At 33.9% G+C, this 20,734-nt stretch overlaps 2 protein-coding genes across 5 annotated transcripts in view; one reads left to right on the top strand and one right to left on the bottom strand.

Annotated features, from left to right (window-relative positions):
• The first annotated feature begins 6,357 nt into the window (after window positions 1-6,357).
• LOC136782582 (protein YIPF1) lies at window positions 6,358-7,960 on the top strand. The gene is made up of 4 exons (XM_066742097.1): window positions 6,358-6,688; window positions 6,749-7,134; window positions 7,193-7,373; window positions 7,435-7,960. The coding sequence occupies exons 1-4, from the start codon at window positions 6,484-6,486 to the stop codon at window positions 7,638-7,640; spliced, it is 978 nt and encodes a 325-aa protein (XP_066598194.1). The 5' UTR covers window positions 6,358-6,483; the 3' UTR covers window positions 7,641-7,960.
• A 2,443-nt stretch (window positions 7,961-10,403) lies between these two features.
• The window catches only part of Hipk (Homeodomain interacting protein kinase), a 31,847-nt gene continuing 21,516 nt past the window's right edge, over window positions 10,404-20,734 (bottom strand). For all 4 annotated transcript variants that reach the window (XM_066742092.1, XM_066742095.1, XM_066742094.1 and 1 more), the window contains one exon: window positions 10,404-20,479. In XM_066742092.1, the coding sequence (XP_066598189.1) occupies window positions 20,281-20,479 (199 nt within the window). In that variant the 3' untranslated portion in view covers window positions 10,404-20,280. The remainder of the gene's footprint in view (window positions 20,480-20,734) is intronic.

The raw sequence follows: 20,734 nt of genomic DNA, 5'->3' as shown, positions 1-20,734 counted from the left end.
CACTCTGCAGAGCTAAGATGGTCAAACCTCTTTCTTTTCTTTTCAATGGATACCACCTTAATAGGTGATTTTCCAGGGAATTTACTATTGTTGTGTTTGTCTTCTGGTTTAATATTCAATGTGTTTGTAATGACAATGTTTGTTCATTATTTTACCTTTCTAACATTTAGTATCACAAACTTATCTCAAACTTATTATTTGGGATTTGCTAATTTAATCTTCAAATTATTATTTTTTATTGTTTTTATTTATTTTTTATTTTTTTTTTTTTTTTTTTTTTTATGGTTTGTTAAGAAAATTGCATAGGATTTTTACATGAGCTAGATCTATTTGTTCTATAATTTTTAGAATGTTAAATTCATGTGGTGAATGACAGTTTTCTATTACTTTTATCATGAGATATCATTTTTCATCCCAAATTGGGCAGTCCCAAAATATGTGGTCTAATGTTTGATTTACTCTTAGGGAGCATTCACATAGTGGTGATTCAATTTGTCCTATTTTATGTAGGTAGTAGTTAGTTGTATATTGATTATTCATTATTCTGTTAATGGTGGATATCTGTTTCCTGGTTATAATGTCACTATTAAACCAATAGGTTTTCTCTTTAGCCTTTTTAAAAACCCTAAAAAAACGAATTTCTGTATCGTTTTTTGGGGTTGACGTTTTGTCATTGAATTCTTTTATTATCTTGGTCTTTTCTAGATCTAGTATGTTCCTTGGGTCTATGGTTTGTATATTTAGTTGTGGGTTAATATTGTTGTTCTTGGTTATTTTGTCTACCAGCTCATTTCCTTTTATCCCTCTGTGACTGGGTATCCAAATCATTGTTATTTTTGTGTTTAAATTTTCCAATTCTGCCAGAATTAGGTTTATGTTGATTAGGAAGAAATTATGTATACCTTTATAGTTCATAGACTCTATTTTCTTGATTGAAGATAAAGAGTCTGTTACTATTATAAAGTTACTAATGTCTTGATCATTATTTTCCTTTTTATTGATAATCTCTTTTTTGATCTTTATGAGAGTGAACCATATTGCTGAAAGTTCAGCCGAGAAAATGTCATTTAGGTCATTTAATTTTAGTCTATGTATTATTTTATTTTCCTGATCCACCACAGCGGAGTAGCATTGTCCTAATGGAAAATTCCCTTTTTTGGAGCCGTCCGTGTAGTAGAGACCTGAAAATTTTGTCATTTTTTGCTTGATCTCTGACAATAACTTATTGTATTGTGTATCTGGGTTTGTGGACTGTTTTAAAGTTGTTCCTATTTCTATATTTGTATCCAGAACCTTGTCTTTATTGAATTGTGGTATTAGGAGCTCTGATGATGCCTTGTAAATTGGAATATTTCTATACCATTTCGCCAATTCCCTAAAGGAGTATATATAGAATGGAATATATCTTCTTGATGTATGTTGGTTGGATTTGATTAGATTGTCTAGTTCCTTAATTGCTAGTATGGTTGGGTGATTGGCTATAGTTAGTCTGTATAGTATCATTTTATTTAGATTAATCTTAGTCTTGGCTAGTATATTAATGTCATTGGATAAGAACCATGCTATATTATTGGATGCAGATGGGAAAATCCCTAGAACTTTCTTTATTATTGTTAGCGTTAGACTATCATATGAGTTAAGAACCGTATTATTAGAAGGATTTAGGAATATTATGGACCCCCATTCTATTTTCGGTCTTATTAGGGTGTTAATGATTTTCAGTAAGGTTTCTGGATTACATCCCCATTTGGAGTGTGTGAGCCATTTTATCAGATTGAACATTGGGATGAATTTTCCTTTTGCTGATTTAAAGTGCTGGTCCCATAGTAGTTTTTCATCAAATGTGACACCTAAGAATTTTTGTTTAGTTACAAATTTGATTTTGCCAAAGTTTACTTGTAACTCTCTTATTTTATTTACAGATATTTTCCTTGTGAAGTGCATCAGTGAAGACTTGTCTACAGATATCTTCATACCTATATCCTTTAGGTATTGATGAATGTTGTTTATCGATTCCTTCATGTCCAATGTTGCTTTTTCTAGGTTTGTCTCTATCGTATATATTATTATATCGTCCGCGTATTGCATCATTTTACAATTTCCCGTCAATCCTTTCTGCAGTTTGCTGACGTATATATTAAACAGTATTGGGCTTAGTGAGGAGCCTTGCGGTACTCCAATAGATGAGTTGCCTTCTGTAATGAATGTATTGTTATAATAGTATTTTATATTTCTGTCTATTAGTGTGTGGAATATATATTTAAGAATATTTTCAGGTATATGGAGTTCTTTAAGGATTTCAATTAGGATGTGTGGTATAACCTTGTCAAATGCTGCCTGAATATCTAGGAATGTAGCGATTAGATTGGATCTGGTTATGAATGCCTGATATATGTGGGATGAAAATATTATCAGACAGTCATTGCATGATTTACTTGTTCTGAAGCCAAATTGATAGTCTGGTAGAATTTTGTTTAATTCAATATATTTCTTTAGCCTCTCTGTTAAGGTTTTTTCATATAGTTTCTTCACACAACTTTGTAGAGATATTGGCCTGAATTTATCTGATTTATCCTTTTTTAATAGGATTGTGTCCATTTCGTTCCATTGTTTGGGAAAATCTCCTGTTTGTAGTATCTGGTTAAATATAGATAGTAATCTATTTTTCCAATTTAGGTTTAATCTCTTAAGGATTTTGTTATCAATTATGTCTCTTCCCGGAGACGAGGAAGGTTTTAGATTCTTAATGGCGAAATCCAATTCCTTTAGGGTGATGTTGCTGTTGTCCCATTTACATGTTGGAGTGAAGGTTCCACTATTTTCTGTGTATAGGTCTTGTCTGGTTTTAAAGTCTGGTAGTATATTAACTGTTGGTGGTATCAAATCACGTATAGTGTTCATTAGTGATTTCTCTAATGGGGCTTCTATTATGATATTTTCTCCTAAGTATCTTGAGTTTTTTAGCATTTTTATTTTATTCCAAACTTCTTTTATCGATGTTTTGAAATTTATACCTTCAATAAAATTATTAAATGAATCACGTTTTTTATTTCTTATTATTTTTGTAAAATCCTTATTCCTTTCATTATAAATTTCTAGGTTTTGTTGGGATGTGTTTAATAAGTAATGTTTATATGCAATGTTTTTCAATAACCAAGCTTCTTTGCATTCGTCGTCCCACCATGATTTCGGAATAGATTTTTTATTTTTCTTTTTCATCTGTAATTTTAAGTTGTTTTGGTCATCATATAATCCCCTTGCTTCTATTATTATTTCTATTAATGTTTTGTATAGAGTATTATATTCTATTAAGAAATTATTGTTGTTGATTTCCGAAGCTACTATTTCGCTATTTATTTCTTTGTCGAATATGCTGGTATTTAATTTTTTGTGATTTATCTTTTTCCTGTATGATATATTTTCATTGTAATCTCCTAATGACAATTTAATCGTGATTGGATAGTGATCGCTATCATAGTTAACTTCATCCACCATAGTCATATATGAATCTATTTCTGGGAAGTTTTTGTGAAGTATTATTACATCTGGGATACTTGTAATGTTTGGGTGACTGTTTAGGGTGGATTTATTTTTATTAGCTACTATAAGGTCATTTTTCTCCAGAAATTTATTTAGTGTAATTCCGTTAGAATTGTTTCTTGAGCATCCCCAATTGTTGTGTTGACAGTTTAAATCTCCCAGTATTATAAAATTCTTTTTATTTTTTGTGATTGCCTCAATTTCCTTTAGTAGGATGTTAAGTTCTGTTTCTCTTATATAGTTATTTGGCTTATTATATATAAGCACTATATATATGCTTCGATTTTTGATTGATATTTTGGTACAGTTTATTTCTTTTATGCTAATTTTACTTGTGTCTAGAGGAACTGTGTATGCTAACACATCATTTCTTATAAGTGTAGCTATTCCCCCTCCATTACTATCCCTGTCTTTTCTATTTATCTTATATCCATTAATGTAAAATGCATCATTTTGTGAGAGCCATGTTTCCGTTAGACAGATTATATCACTGTTGTTGTTATTGATAATTTGTAACACCGAACCTTTTTTGTATTTAATACTTCTTGAGTTCCATAGGGTTAATGTTACTACCATATCTGAGTTTTTTTTTTTTTTTTTTTGGCTCATTTTAGTTGGTTAATCCTTTCGTTTGTGTAATGTTATTATTTTTATTATTTGTTATTTAGTTTAACCTTATTATTTACCCTTCTTTATGAAAATATAAATTGCGGGCCAGGTCTCTAATATCCGTTTTCTTCTTTTTAATTATATGATCAGTATTTCTTTTCGATATTTTTGTTATTTTAGGCAATTTTGAAATGTGGTCTTGTTTCTTAGTGTTAATATCTAGTACGTTGATTACATCATGAGGTGAATTTAGTTTCTCTGATTGTTGAGAATTATAATTGAAATCTGAAATTTCTTGAGTACTTGTACTATCCTTTATTGATTCCTTAATATTGTTTAATTCAGCAAAAACAAAATCTTCCAATGATTGGGAAATATCTATGTTAGAATTAATTGTTTCAGAGGGTTCCATTTCTTGGATAATCATTTTCTCCCTTTCTGGATTAATTTCTTTATCAATATCTATATCTTGATATATCTCCGGTATGCTTATTGGTGTGTGGGTTTCTTCATGTTCTTCTTTGTTTCCCATATATTCCTTCTTTCTTGAGACTTTATTATTTAATTTGTCTTCTTGATGTTTTGATGGAACTGTTTCCGATTGATATGCAATCAATTCTTCTGTTGTTTCATTATTATTGGTTGTAAAAGTCATATTATTATTCCTTTTCTCCATATATATATTAATCCATTCGAATAAGTAGTTGTTTTTATCGTTGTTAGACCTTTCAAAGTAACTATCTATTTCAAATTCAGTAGTGAATCTTTGTCCGTTTATAAACTTTTTCGCTTCTTTATTATTACAGTTATTATAGGCTCTTACCTTTTTTATTAATTTAAGGTATCTAAGCGTAGGACACAGATTACTGAGGCTTTCATGTTCATTTGTTTTGTGGCAGTTTCCACATCTAATTTTGTTTGTGCATTTGTCCTGTGTATGGTCCCCTGCACACTTCTGACATCTTTCATGTCCACGACACTGTATCTTGGTGTGACCGAATCTTTGGCATTTCTGACATTTTTTGATCCTATCAATAAATGGTTTTAACCTTAGTTTCACATTAAAAATATATATATATGAAGGCAGAATATTAGTGAGGAATGTTATCTTTATAGTATTTGTGGGAATAGGTACTTTGTTAGTATGGTCCCATCTTGTTAGGCGTTCCAAGGAAATGGCTTGGGAGTTGTTTTTATTGGAGTTTATATCATTTTTAATTTCATCCAGACTTAAGTCTGTAAGAACGTACCTTGCTATTCCAATTCTAGCTATAGCGTTGTTTGGGATATAGAAAATCCAGTCACGATGTTCCACTTTATATTGCAACTCCACCAATTTGTTTGCATGTTTGTAGTTATTGAGCTTAATTTTTATAGTATTGTAGTTCACCTTTGATAAGCTGTAATCTTCCTTAAAATATGATTTAATTATTTGGCTTACCTTCATTAGATGGTAATTACCTAGGTTATCTGCTTCTCTTGATGAAATCAGGTTTACTACATATGGGCCTGTATGATCTCCATTGTATCTATTTTCCATTTGTTCCCTTGCTTTATTGATGTATTTTGTGTTTTGTTGAATATCTCTTCTATCTTCTGTCTCATTTCTTGAGGAGTAGCCTTCCTGGCCATTTTCGCTTATATGCATATTATTGGAATGTTTGATGAACTCCATATTGGTTTTTTTTTTTTTTTTTTGTAAATTTACTTGTTCTTCTGTTGTAAGATTCCTGGCAGAAAGCTAATCACTTGATTTAGTCTGCTTATATCACTATTTCTTATTAAATTTCTCAGAATTCATAAGACAATATAATTTATAACGAATGATTTTGTAATGCTCAGGCTGAGTGGTTATATGAACTCCCGGGGAGAAGGTTAGACCTTCAACCCAAGTAGTTTCTAACCGGTAATGATATAACTATTGTTCGATGTGCTTAGATTTACTTAATAGAGACAAAATTGTTTATACTTTAAATATATTATGCTGCTTTATACCATTCGACCCCGCAGGCCGTTGAAGATAGCCTCTCTGGGACTCTATATGAACCACGTGCTTCTTCTTTCCCTTCTTTCGTTCGAGTGTGTGGTCAAACCTCCACCATATTTTAGAATGAAATGTCGGTATGAAAGATGCCATTAAAATAATTCCATCCAAATTTAATTTATCATACCTACCTATAGAGGGCGACAATTATGCCTAACACGAGTAACACGTCTGAAAAACTAACTTATCCCAACTTATTCGGACTTAGGTCTTAGCTAAGCCAAAAGAGATATAAAAAAAAGTCAACATCAGTCGATGCATTGTAGCTGCATTTAAAATTAAAAAGAATCATGGATGGTTCTCAAAGCAAAATTTCCGACTCACAATTCATATCTTTCCAAGATTTCTCACCTATACACAATGCAGGTAATAATAGACAAGCACAACTGAACCTTTCACCTCCCAGTCATCAAACTTATGGTGATCTGTCAAATGATCCAACTGGAATTGGAATTTTGGAGGACCTGCAGGGCATGCCCAGCAGTAAACCAGAAGGTTAGAATGATTTTCTGACTGTACCATTTGACAGGGGAACTAATTTAATACCATTGACAGATGAGCAGCAGAGAAGTTTCTGGACTGTTGAGTATTATCAGAAGTATTTCAATGTTAATACAAATGATGTAGTTCAGCGTATCAGACGATCAATGATTCCACATGGAACTGATAATTATTTGATAACTCATATAAGGCCCAATCCAGATCTCTATGGGCCTTTTTGGATCTGCGTTACTTTAATATTTGCAATAGCGATAAATGGAAACATGGCAAACTATTTCCAGACTGCCCATACTAGTAAATATCACTGGAAGTATGATTTTCATGTGGTGACCTATGCAGCCACAGCTATATTTTTGTATGCATGGCTACTGCCAATTGCTCTATGGGGAGCATTACACTGGACCATAAGTCAGAGAAATACTGAAGAAGAATTGATAGAGGTACTTTGATTCCTTATAATTAATGTATTAAATACTATGATTTAATTCATTTTTTTAGGCTTTTACTCCACCTGGCTTACTTGAACTTCTGTGTCTGTATGGTTATTCTTTAGCAATATATATTCCAGTTGCATTCCTTTGGACTATCCAAATTACTTGGCTACAATGGATTTTAGCTATCACTAGCACAATTTTATCAGGTGGAGTGCTTCTTAGATCTTTACTTCCAGTCATAGAAGGTAAGTTACATTACTTCACCACTTAATTATATTTAATTTTCATCTACTATTGAATTTACAGGAAAGCACAAGATTATTTATATTGTAGTAATTCTAGGAATGCACTTGTTACTTGCAACTGGATTTATGTTATGTTTCTTCTATGCATCATCAAAAGTAACACCAGTTGCACCAAGTGTGGTTTCTACTACAGTGTCAACTATTGCAAAATCAAAAGTGTTTAATAATATTACTGTTGCAGCAAAAACAGTTACTGTTAAAAGTTAAGAGTAAGACTGATCTTCTCTCCACTCCAAGTTTTTAATGTCCAAAAAAAATTGTCCAATTTCTATTCCCAATTTTTCCTAGAAGATTCTATAATCGACAAAAGCTGACAAATAAACTGTATATTTCTTGCAATATTTCCATAGCATTATATTCAAATTATGATTTTATTTATATTGCTCTTGTGATCCAAACAATAATTATAATTAATGTAAGGTTGCTTGATTATGAAACTAGTTTATTTTTGTAAATAATTATAAAAAAATATGTCTTTAGTAGAACAGATCACATAATAAAGGTATGAATGTTTTTGATCTATAAGTTTTTTTTTTAATGAAGGGTATTTAGTAAAAATAAAAATACCAATAGTGGGTAAAGTGCCCGATTGATTTATTTCACAGCCCTACTATGAGGTAAGGGCGGCTACATACAACGCAACACATAGTATTCACGATCATACAAGTCTTTATATTTTACATAATTTTTATAGTACTCGTGATATAATATGTTATTTATGATATTAATTGCGTGTAGCTTTTTTTAAAATTATTTTCACTCCCATTAACCAATATGATGAAAGGCAACATTTATATTTCAGTTTGTAATTCTAATCGGTTTTATTATATTCAATGCTTCAAAACATCATAATTTTATATCTAATAAACGTTAAGAGGTAAAATAAATTTCGTGCAAATTCCCCTTCTATGAAATTAGGCGGATTTTAAGGAGAAATTTAAAATTAAATACTTTAACGAGATATAATAAATTGAAGCTTTTTCATGGGAACTTTTTACGTCCTCTTTGATTCTCGATAAGGAGCTTCGGAAGAATCCAAGGTGGCTATAACAATTAGGCCCAGATTTGAGTGCATTATTGCAAATTTCGTTTTCTCGAGAAGTCAGCTGTCTGAATTACGAAAATGGTTAGAATAATCTCGGATCTGTTCCTTTTCGCTGCACTACTGTACTGGTGAAATCAGTGGAAATGAGAAGACAGATGTCTGTGTTGCATTTCAACAAATTACAGCAGTTAGTGGAAAATGAAGGCGAACAGAGCTCTCATTGTAATCCGACAGCATTATTAAGCATTATAACCTGCACCACGTCTAATTAGAAAATGAAAAATTATGTATGAGATTGGTGCTCTATGAAGGAGACCAATAAAAATTGTAAGATGTGCTATACACGCTCACAAAACAGTTGGTCCGACATATTTTACAAGATAAATCTAGTGACAGTGAGATCTTGTGGATAGACAGGAGCATAGCGAGTACAACGACACTACGACAACCTCTAAAAATGAATCGTTAATCAATGGTATCATCTCTTTTTCCCTCTAAGCCTCCAATAATCTCTTCCATCTTCTCTAAATTGCGCGTATGATTGAAATTCGAAAAATTACACATGTAAAGACAAATATTAGATTTGATGATTGACGCAAATTGAATTTATAGCAATAATTAATCGTCATATCGTTATGTACAGGAGATGTACGCCTAGGAGCGTTCTTTTTTTTTTATAATCAATGCATTTATATATCACTATATTATTATTATCAGAATTGTTATTATTCCACTCTAGCACACGGCAAACACGTGTATATCGCACATGAACCCAACATGGGCACAGAAAACATTATACACATATAGATCATATATTTTACCCTGGTTTTACGCGAATTATTACGTTACAATACATGTATATAACAATGCTCATAAATATTGAGTTTTTGTTTAGATTACGAGTACAACCGATAAACTAGTTTCGTCAGCTAATACACATTATATCTCCACGTATAATCTACACCGCGATATTATAATAATTATCAGGTGGATTATTCAGTCGCATGCTTAATTAATTAAATACAAATACCATTCATAAATAAAAAAATTCACACAGGCCCGCCGCGCCTTGATTTTATCTCAACTTCTCTCTAAACCTCAGTCGGTGTGTCAAAGAAACTTATTTGTTTGGGAAATTAGTAGAAGCGTTGTAAGTTCCTTTTGCCCTTTAAAGTTTTTAATATTATATGAAAATTGCAATTCGACAATTGAAGTAGAAATTGAAATTTCACTGATGCAAAACTAAGCTACGTGAAAGATATAAAATTCTTATTTACAAATAGTTAAATATTTATGTAAGCGGCATATATAGATTGCAATTGTAATATTGTGTGAGAAACTTTTTTCTACGTTAATCGGTATAATCCGTCCCTTTCAGCTTCCTGTATTCTTTCATCCATCTTTTATTGTGTACGGACAACAGTTAAACGAAAAACTTGACGGTAAAAAGATTGAAGATAAATATCGACAAAGTCTGCATTTCGTCTCTCTCGTCAATAACGAGGTAATACTTGCCAGATCTGCAATGTATCTAATTGCAAAGCTACGTCATCCCTTATATGCATCGAGAGAGTTGCGATTTGTCATAGGCAAAGACTCAACAGCAAATTTTAATTGCAACATTTTTACTTGTACGTCTCAAGCGATAAAAAAAAAGAGCAATGAATAAGATCACCTTGTGTGCATGGAAAAGACTGATCAGGAGGCAGTCTAACTTTACCCGTAGCGGAAATTTCGGTGACTCAATTTGCTTTGCTCAGCCCGACTCTTGAACGTTCCTCGAGGGAGGCTGAAAGAAAAGAAACTTGAGAAAAGAATGAGGCAAGATGATTGCACGAGTGGAGTAAAGAAAGATATTGAAAAATGGCCATGGGGATGGATAAATAAAGTGATAAGGATGGCATGACAAAAAAAATGCTAATGGCTTGCCAGTTCAGAGAGCGCCCGAGCAACGTGTATTTCCGGTACACGGACATCTCTATTTATTTACATAGTCTAAAACATAGTGACGTATATATTCGAAAAATCGAATTAATCCGCAAACTCCGTCACTCGATCCAATTTCTTTGATCTCGATAGCTTCTCTGCTTTCTCTTCTCATCCTTTGTGTAATATGTATAATAATATAATAAGTCTATCGATTACACCCTTATACATCGTCCCCTCCCACTAAGCATTTTGGGGCTAGCAAAATCGATCATCTTAAGCATTAGTCTTTAGTGTTTGATTATTATACTACAGTAATATACAGAAAATCGCAATTGACCCCTCGGAATCGTGTCCGTTCCTCGAAATAGGAAAGATTTTCACTTCCGGCACGACACACCATTATGAAATTCGACGTTATTAAAATAACCGACACGATTCCGGGGGGGACGATCAATAATATTCATCGATAATTATTATAATACACTAAATATAATCGTCAGGTGTGTGTATATTAAAATATAAATATCAAATAGACTTTTTGCCCCCAGGATATACTATACGTGCTAATGTGCCGGTGTGCGACACGAAACGTCAGAAAACCTTTCAATTAAGTAAGTCGTCACCAACTAATAAGACCCCTGTATGTCGGAAGAATACGGCTATATACCCTTTGCTAATTTTCTCTCCATTTTTTTGTGTGCAATACAGACAACTTTCCTATACGCTTCAAGCAGTCTAAATACATATCATTTGCAACTCAGTCGCATTGAGTTGACAGAATTTTTTTTTTTTTCCTAATGATTTTTATTATAGTAACGAACCGTATTTATGATTAATTAAAATTTTTCTAATCTACGCATTTATGGTCTCCTTGTATTGTTTCCAAAACCGTCCTGCCTCACCAATCGCGGTGCACCAATCGTGCCCGCAAATTATTTTGAAGTTTGTGAAAAAGTTTAAATGTATGTGTACAACAAAGTAGAAATTAAAATATTTTTGAAACCTGTTTACATGCTCAGGTTGAATTTCGATTGGTGAGACGAGATGATGATAAAACACGACTTTTCTAGATGAATATACACATCTCCACATATACCATTTCATTCGCTCATTCGTGACGTCGAAATTGTCTGGTGCGCGCAAAATACTTCCGAGGTCAAACTAAATCTACGCTTTGTACTCTGGTCGACCTCCGAAATAATCTGTGGCACTCGCCGTGTACACATCGCTATTAATTAACATTATCCTTATTATCATTATTGTTACATTATATACGACTTTATGTATGCCATAAGTAAATCTATACATATAGCCAGCGCTTTTTATTTTTCAGGAGAAACTATATCCAGCTTCGATACCATTTAGAGCAGGAATTTGGCAACACATCTAAAAATCGAGTCACTCGTCGATCCGACGCTCTAATCACAAGCAAATTACGCTAAATAATCGTCGACAATCTGTTAAATGCATTTGTTTGATTCTCAACACGGTCCTGAAGAAAGGTGATCAAAATAGCGCCTAATGTGTTGGAGGCTCTATTTTAACGTCGATTTGAGGGGACCATCATTTTGGCAAACGGAGCAAGCTGAATTTTTACGTGTGTTCCCATAAAACTCGCAACGCGTAAACAAACGTGGCCACTCCCAGGTGCGAATGAAACAACGTTTAAATTCAGATGGAATTCCGCAATAAGCAATTGAATCTGGTTCGGGCTGCGATATTTAAGGCACGTGCTACTGTTCAAGAGAAGAATTTCAAAAGCTTACTTAGGTAATGTGTGCAAATTGAGCTTTGGATTTTATTTTTATTTTGTTAGTCTTGACGAATGAAGTGAGGATTTTTGCTGCGGCCTAGATTCACACTCTGGGAATGTGAAAACACAGGCTTTTCTAGAAGCTAAAATGGAGGAGGCACGTACGTGAGTGGAGACCACGTAGCACAGTCTAAAATTGTCTTTCACGCTATTTTTTCAGGCCTATCTTAATCATTGACAAAATTCTTCTAATTTATACTTTCATTACGGATCCTCCACGTCCTTCACAAAGACATGCAACACAAATACAACAGTTTTTTGTTTCCTATTAATTCGTTAATTATTACAATATTTTATTATGATTCTCAATTAACCTGCTATCGTCAATAACCGAATATTGGGCCGTTTAAACATTTGATAGCATCCGAAGCTTAGGAATTGGCACGCGTTTATGGTCATAGATTTATATTATTTGAGCTGGCTGAGAGAGGTTCGTACATATCTCTGCCCTATGTGTGTTCCAATTGCACCATAAATACGCACCAGCGACGCTCCACAATATCTTACATTGGATCTCGGATTTCGTACAAGTATTATCATATGTCGGACGAGTGTTTACATGATAAATTTACCATAGATTTAATTCATAAGGAAACGCGAGGATTGGCAACAGTACACTATTAATCGACAATCAGGCTAACTTAACACGACATGCCTTGGATTTGTGTCTATTTAAGTTTAATGCGTTTTTCGCATAATTTTATCGTAAGTCGATGGCAATTCATTGATAAGGCAATTCTGCGCAAATTCTATATTCGAAAGGCTGAAAACATTAAACGAAGAAATACGTAAAAGCTTCGCTATAGCTCACCGCTGAAGTAAGAGTGACCATTTTACAAACGAATTCTCAATGGATATCCACATTTTTATCGAAGAGAGATTGAGATTCCTTATGAAAATGGCCACTCTGGAGGATAACTTCAGTGATTCTCTGTGGAGATTCAAGCCTGATTTCCACGAAAATGCCTCGATAAATAATGCAAATTAATATTAGGTGCTATAGAGCTCTACGGATTGTTAAAGTATTACACGAGAAGGCGATATTTATAATATGATACAGATATACGGTACAGCATTGATGTAGCAAGTTTCATCTAATTCTAGAGACGTACAAATACAGTAAAACAAGACAGTCAGATAGTTTCGCGTCCCGTCGCGGTTAATTGGCTGCTATTCATCCAATAAAAACTACTCGCTGCTCTTTAATTCCTATCAAATATCGCGAGGGAGACAAGTGTGAAATTCACCCTGATCAATTACACCTCAGGGCTAAACGTTGGAGGATCTCCTAGCTTTGTTCGCCAGGAGAGCCTCGCCTTTTACGATTTACAGTAGAAACATACAAAAAAGACTTTCGTAAGGATACTTTCTCGAAAATGCGAAAGCCAGCGGCCCCAAAAGACGGTTCGCTAGGGTTTTTCGCAGCGACCTGGGCCAATTCAAGGGCGTCTTTTGGGACTCTCACATATAGGAGCACAAAGCACATTTGATAAACACGATAGACGCCATTCCGAGAACTCTGAGAAATCGTTACGGGTATTCGATGTTCGTACACTAATTGCGCTAATTGTTTACTTTAAATACTTGTTTGGTTGTTTTATTAACTGCTATCTAGCGACGACTTTATCTAGCCAGAAACAACTATTGGACGATAACAGTGCGAAAAGAGGTATTTGTCTATATTCTTTAAATCCGACATCTTTTGATTTTCGAGCGCGAGAATCGAACGTGGTTGGTCCAAGATCTGGTGGCGAGTGAAAGTGAAAAAACTTTATCGAGAGTCTTACATTTTTCTCTCGAGATTTATTGTTGAATTTTCTCTCTTCTCGTTCGGGGAGGGAATCGCCTATAATTTTCATTCTATCTCCTGATAATACAAAAATCTATGATACAATTTCATGACTAATCGACTATGACAGGGCTTCATCAGTCGGCTATTAACTTTAATTTAATTTACCATTATAGTCCATCTTTTATCGAATGAGAGAGAGAAAGAGAGAAAGAGAGAGAGAGAGAGGGAGAGAGAGGAAACTCTAACCGCGTTAGAATGGTTAAACAATGACGCTTTTATATAGGGACTGCTAGTTAAAATTCCCCCAGAGTATAAATGCTAATAAACGTGTATCTCTATAATTATTATAATAATTAAGATTTTGCTTAGAAGAGCTTTCTGAATTCAAATAATAAGATTTTTCGAAAAAGACTCTATGCAAAATTTAAAAATTTCTCTTACTTATAGAGTTACACATCGTATTTATCTCTACTCTCTGGGTAGTTCTAACTAGCGGGCCCTATATACTTCTATCTTGTGTCAATCATGACTAAGCTTATAGAATATTATTACGTGTATAAGTCCGGTAAACGCACAGTACAAGTCTCTACCAATAATGTTAATTCGCAAGTATTATCGTAGATATAATAGTGAACATTAAGAACATCGAAGAACAGTCAGCCAAAGAGTCCTATCCCTATATGTGTATATGTAAAAAAGAGATATAGAACAAAACCCGCGTATACTATTTTGTTTATCTTTCAAGCTTCTTGACCAATTCTAATCGGACTTCACTTACTGCCAGAATTAAAATCTTCAAGCACAGCAGAGTAAGAAAGATTTGAGTAAATATTGATTCAATTCATTCAAGTTAAATCAATGATAGAATTTCGCACGATTAACAATGATCAAATTCTGCATAATATTCCACTGAAAACTTACGGATCTTTTAGTTTAAGATCCTGACATAAATGCTAGTCGATTAAAAACTAGCAGAAAGCCGCGAGAATACAAACGCACGGGGACGATTTACTTTTAAGAGCTCACAGAGCAGACTATAATCATAATAATTACAATAATAATGGTAATAATAATTACTCTCTAACAACTCCAAAAATATGTTATCTCTCCTATATTTATACCTACATGTCTATAAGTCAATTACCTTTCTCTACAGCGATAATTATAATCCATACGATCTATTTGTAGAACGCGACAAATATTACAAATACAAAGTCCACAATAATTCCTAATCTTCAATCTTCTCAAGCACAGAGTTTTTGCTCAGCCTCCGATAAAAATTGTAATTTTGGTTGCATTCTCAGTTACGCATAAGGTGTGCATTTATATTACGTTTATTACAGATTTTAAGCGCTTTATGCGCACATATGCTTAACTCGAAGCGGACCCTATGAATTTCTGTGCTTCGCTTCTTCAATAACTTAAAGAATACTTTAAAAGAAAAAAGGTTGGTTAGAAGTAGAAATTTTTCAAAGTAAATAGACGCGAGAGAACAAGTGCTCATGCGATACAAGTAATTTCAGGGTTAACCGGAGGAGGCAAAAGTTATTTTCTTACAAGAACACCGGCTAATCATTTGACCATTAGAAATCCTATTCGTCATAATTACGATAAATTTTCTGACACTTTAGGCACTATACCTACGCTAACATCTCATTATTCATCCGACTCAGATAAGAAACCTATGTACAATTATTTATGTCGTACGCCATGCCGCAACGTTACAATTTTAATACAAAGTCAAAGTAAATTTTACACCTTCTTAATTATCAATGGATCATTAACTGAAAAATAAGTTAATTCGAGGAATATTGTACTTCAATTGCGGTCTTACTAATTTTGATTTAGTGTAAAACTATAGCAGTGTGTCACCTTAAGGCATGGCTAATATTGTTAATAATAATAATATACTATCCTCTTGGACTCTAACGTCAAGTTCATCTATGCCTCGAAATTGGATTGCTGAGGGCAATCCACCTTTTACTACAGTAATAATAATCATAATAATGTTACATATTGTATTAGTAAAATATCACAACTAGAACCATCGATACATTTACGGTATTTTTGCATTATTTTCTTTCACACAGCGTTTATGAGCTCCTTACTTAACAGAATTATTTAAATTATTAGTGTGCATATTAGTTAGGTCTTAACGCGAAAATGGTTTAATGAGTGAGGAAATGATTGTATTGTCAAATTAACGACGACCTGCGACTTTCTCAACTCTAAAGTTAAACGACGACTATTCTCACCCTAGATCGTTGGGCACAAAGGAATAACTCGACCTTCGTCTCTAGCTGCATGGTCCATGGTTTTTGTACTCTATTGAGTATCGATATGTCATATGCCTAAAATATTCGAACGATCATTGGAAGCAAGAAAGCCAAACTGCTGACTTTAAATTTGGAGAATCGATTGTCTTCTGATGAACGATGAAACCTGATCAATTCTCCATAGAAAAAATGATGAAAAATAAACTTCACTTAAGAATTTTTAATAAAGCATAATTCTACTATCCCGGTAAAAAATCGTTCGATTGAATGCAGTGACCTACGAAGCGCAGATTTACAGACCACAGATCTGTGATGATACGTATGATTATATTTGTTAGTAATTAGACAAAAGAAAAGTTCAGGAGCTCCTCCATGACCGGATAAGAAAGGAAACTTTTATATATATATATATATGCAAATATATATATATATATCACCTAATATCGATTAAATTGGACTTTAAACGTGAAATCTAAGGATATGACTTTGTCCCGCCACTTCCTAAAATGTAGGCGTCTCGACTGTGTATATGTAAGCTTATACGCCTATACATCTATATACATGTAGTGTACGCGTGAAGGATATTAGAATGAAAAATCAAATTGCTAATATAACACGAAACATTTACGCTGATTGTACCCCCCCCCCCCCTCCCTCCCCAAACGCCCCTGCGATTGAATATACGCAGTTATTAATTGTTACATTTAAGAAAGAATAATCGAAATCATAAAAGAGTAAAGACGAAACTTCCATTCCGGTGATTTTTTTACGGTAATCATTAAAATGTAAATACGATTATTCGTTAAACAGGCACATCGAGTTGGTTAAATATTTCTCGTACAGTATACATACATGTATATATATATACAGCTTATATACATCCATATGTATCCTGCATACTATTCATATCATTTACCACTTAATTGGGTAGCATATCGTGGGCATGCATACTTTCTCATACTTTCATTGTTCAGAGTGGTAGGAAAACTTTGAATATATTGTTATCAGTAACACGTACAAATGGTATTATAGTTAATTTATATTATTCAGCTTTAAATTTAAGTCGTTTTCTCGTAAATTTTTTAAATTCGTGGAAAGTTATGATGAAAGAGAAAATTCTATTTAATGCAAGTGTATGCACGCCCACAAAATAAAGTTCAAAGGTTATGAAAGAGCATTCGCGACAAACCAGGCAAGGATCTTGAAATCAAGAAAACTCTGATTGGAGGAACGGTAACCAAAAATTGTGCTATCAACCGAATGAAATTCTCCTCTATATCACTGTGTAATTAGGACGACTTTGGACAATTCCTAAAGCGTCACCTTTACGATAAATAAAAGTAGCTCGAGAATTGTGAGGACTTCACGAATACTAAAAAACAACACCGTTTAAAAATAATTGCGAATTTATGATTTTCATCATTATTCCCTCTTCAATCATTACGTGTATACATATTTGTGTATCAGCGTATTATAATCTTAACTAAAGCGTAACACACAACTAATTCTAACTCTTAACTAGTATATTTCAGATTTTCTCCGTGCAAAATTTTCTCCCTAATTTTAATCTGGACGCGAGGCTCCCTAATTATCGATAACCCATTTGGAAGATATTTACGCCTTGATCGTTATTTGTTTTACTGTGTAAATGTGTGTGTGATGAAGCGATTACGTGTATGTTAGTCCTATTCACTCTTGTGTGTCAACTGGGAGAAATGAACAAATTTCAAATGAAAAGAAAAAAAAATTAGAAAGAGAAAAAAGCTAAAATGTTGTATCCATAAAACTTACAAGGATAGAGAAGATTGTGCAGAGTACACGGTTCGTCATCTGAAATCGAGAAATTGTACCTGCAATCGTCTCGTCTGAATAATCCCTCATCGTCGGGAGATTCAGAGAGTCCAAAGATGGACAATCTTCATACAATTATTTACAAATTGAGCGACAAACGTGCATTGCAAGATTTCTCCTTCCCGCGTCCGCAAAGAGCAAATGTTTTCGCAAGATGACAATTAATCAATCAATCAATTATAATGACGTGAATAGTACGATGGGGAGGAAGATCATGATCGAAAATACACGAGGTTTCGCTAATAGGTGTGAAAAATTATATACAAATATAAATCTCTTATGAATTAATCAGTGTGGAGTCAAGTGTCTCGTTAATGAAACAATAGAACTGTGCAACAAGATATTAATAATATACAAATTAGCTAAAATTGATCGATGAATGGTTTCGTTGATCGGAGAGCTCCGAAAAAGCCTCTCGGTCGTTTTATACGGGGTAGCATGGAGATTTTTTTAAGCGAAAACACTAATCAAATGAGTTTATCCAGAAGAGGATATCGATAATAGACGGAAATATCGTGCTAATCAATCGTTGAGTACTAATAATAAATCAGAATAAAAAAGCTTAACTAACTAACTCCCTCAAAGATTAATAATTAAAATAAGTGGTTAAGATTAGTCTCGTAATGTAAAAATTGATTGTCTAAAATAAGTATGAGGCGATGATGATTGTGAAAATGATGAGAATGAGGATGAGGTTAACGAATAAGTATGAGAGTGATGTATGACGGTTTATAAATAATGAAACTGTTCAAAAACACACAGCTCTTGTTAAAAGAAAATATCTAGCGGCAGCTTGATTAAAAGGAGGCCACAATTGGATACTAAATTGAAGAAATATTTTGTACAAGTATGGCATGAGCCATTTGCACCTATAACTACTATAACCTGAATAACCCTAACCGAAACGCGTTAAATTTTATGATACATTCTTTCGTTCAACAATATGTCGCGGATGTGAGTGTGGATGTGCTCGATTAATTCTCTTTTCACTGTATGAACTACGCGCGAAAAATAATCGACACTAAATCGGTGCTCAAGCCCAAATACAAGATTATACTTACAAAATAAAATAAAGCGTTATTTAATAGAAACCTCAGCGATGAAAAATTCATTGAACAAACGCACATCGATCGCCAGTCTGACGACCGACGAAACTTAATTGGCTAAGATTTGCTTGCTAAACAGCATTTAAAATATACTATACGATTTTTTATGATATCTACGTAACATACCATGAAGAAATGCAAACTGATTCGTCTTGAAGCAAAGCGCCAAAGTAGCGTAAACTTGCACGCTATTGGCAGAGTAGAATTCGCTCATTCTACGCCGCTTAATAACGACCGGCTCGCAGTTCCATCAGCAAGTTTTCATGCTGACTGCGAGAATCCCGGTTGTTCGAAGATTCGATAAAATTTTGGTCTGCGTCGATTCGCAAAATTTCTCATGTCGTCGCAGCAACGAAATCGTAAAACGAAATAAAAAAAAGCTCGGAGCGTCCAACCGTCCAGTATATCGAAGATTGATCTTGCTACCTATCGGAAAGAGTAACATGGGGGATGCTCGAGTCAGTATACTTTGAGAAAAATGCATATGTACAATTCAGTGTTTAAGAATTACGAAATGCATCCCCAGAAACTCTTCGCCAGCGTAAAGATCCGATGCTCTATACTTTGGACGTCGACGTTTCGTTCTTCTTCAAAGACTGAGCGCGATCAAAGTCTCGCAGGAAACAGTTGTCGAAGGAAACTTCCAACAGCTGTGTGAACGCGCCATTTGCAAATTAAAATTTCGAACGGCAGTTCAAAATTGGCTGTCGCTGCTCAGGACGGATTATGAAAAGTATCGAAGCACCCTAACGTCAGTATAAGCTAGATAGCATAAATTCCAGTGATTTTTCCCCATTGATTATTCAAAGTAAATGGCAGCGTACGCGAAACAGCCTTTTTCACGAATAAGACAGAAAATCGAACGTATTATAGTATAAAGCCTTTCATCTTGCTCAGTCTTTTTACAAAACGAAAGAACGAAAAAACAAACGATTGAGATTTCGTCTTCGGCATCATACAGCACGCTTATGTTGCTTGCTACTCGTACAATTGTAGGTATTTCGTGAGCGTTGTCGAATTTTAAAACTTAAGAGATTATTCGGTGAACCACAGACCAGAGGGTTGATACTGATGCTTGGCTGGCGAGAGAGGAGCCAATCCATAAACTGCGGTTGGTTGCATGTGTGCGGGCAACGGATGTGCCGCATGACTTGCTAGTAAAGGTCTGGCCGAGCTGTGATGCGCTGGTGGTGGCAATGCTCGACTAGAATCATACAACGTTAATGGAGACGAGCTGTAAAAAACGGATTAACGCAAGTTAGAATATTTCCCATATAAATCTCTAGAATAAAATATATTTGTATAATTCATAATATCTAAACTATATATACGTCATACATACTCGACAAATTTTACGTTTAACTTTGTCTATTTAAAAAACAAAAAAAAAAGATGAACTTTTGCAAATTATCTAATTTTGCAAATACACTAAAGTGCTATTGTCTACTGTCCATCCAAAACTGGTGCGGGTCTCTCCCTCCTGCGTTCA

The sequence above is a fragment of the Prorops nasuta genome, unplaced genomic scaffold, assembly GCF_024137725.1.
Source record: "Prorops nasuta isolate Cenicafe-Biocafe unplaced genomic scaffold, Cenicafe_Pnas_1.2 PNAS00027, whole genome shotgun sequence".
NCBI lineage: Eukaryota > Metazoa > Arthropoda > Insecta > Hymenoptera > Bethylidae > Prorops > Prorops nasuta.
Note: the sequence above shows the minus strand (reverse complement) of the source record. Positions and strands in the feature narration are given on the sequence as shown.

Bases quoted from the DNA above. Each gene is read 5' to 3' on its own strand.
- LOC136782582 (XM_066742097.1), top strand. From the start codon at position 6,484: ATGGATGGTTCTCAAAGCAAAATTTCCGACTCACAATTCATATCTTTC. The intron at 6,689-6,748 runs GTTAGAATGATT...TACCATTGACAG, and splicing joins GCCCAGCAGTAAACCAGAAG to ATGAGCAGCAGAGAAGTTTC. The intron at 7,135-7,192 runs GTACTTTGATTC...TCATTTTTTTAG, and splicing joins CTGAAGAAGAATTGATAGAG to GCTTTTACTCCACCTGGCTT.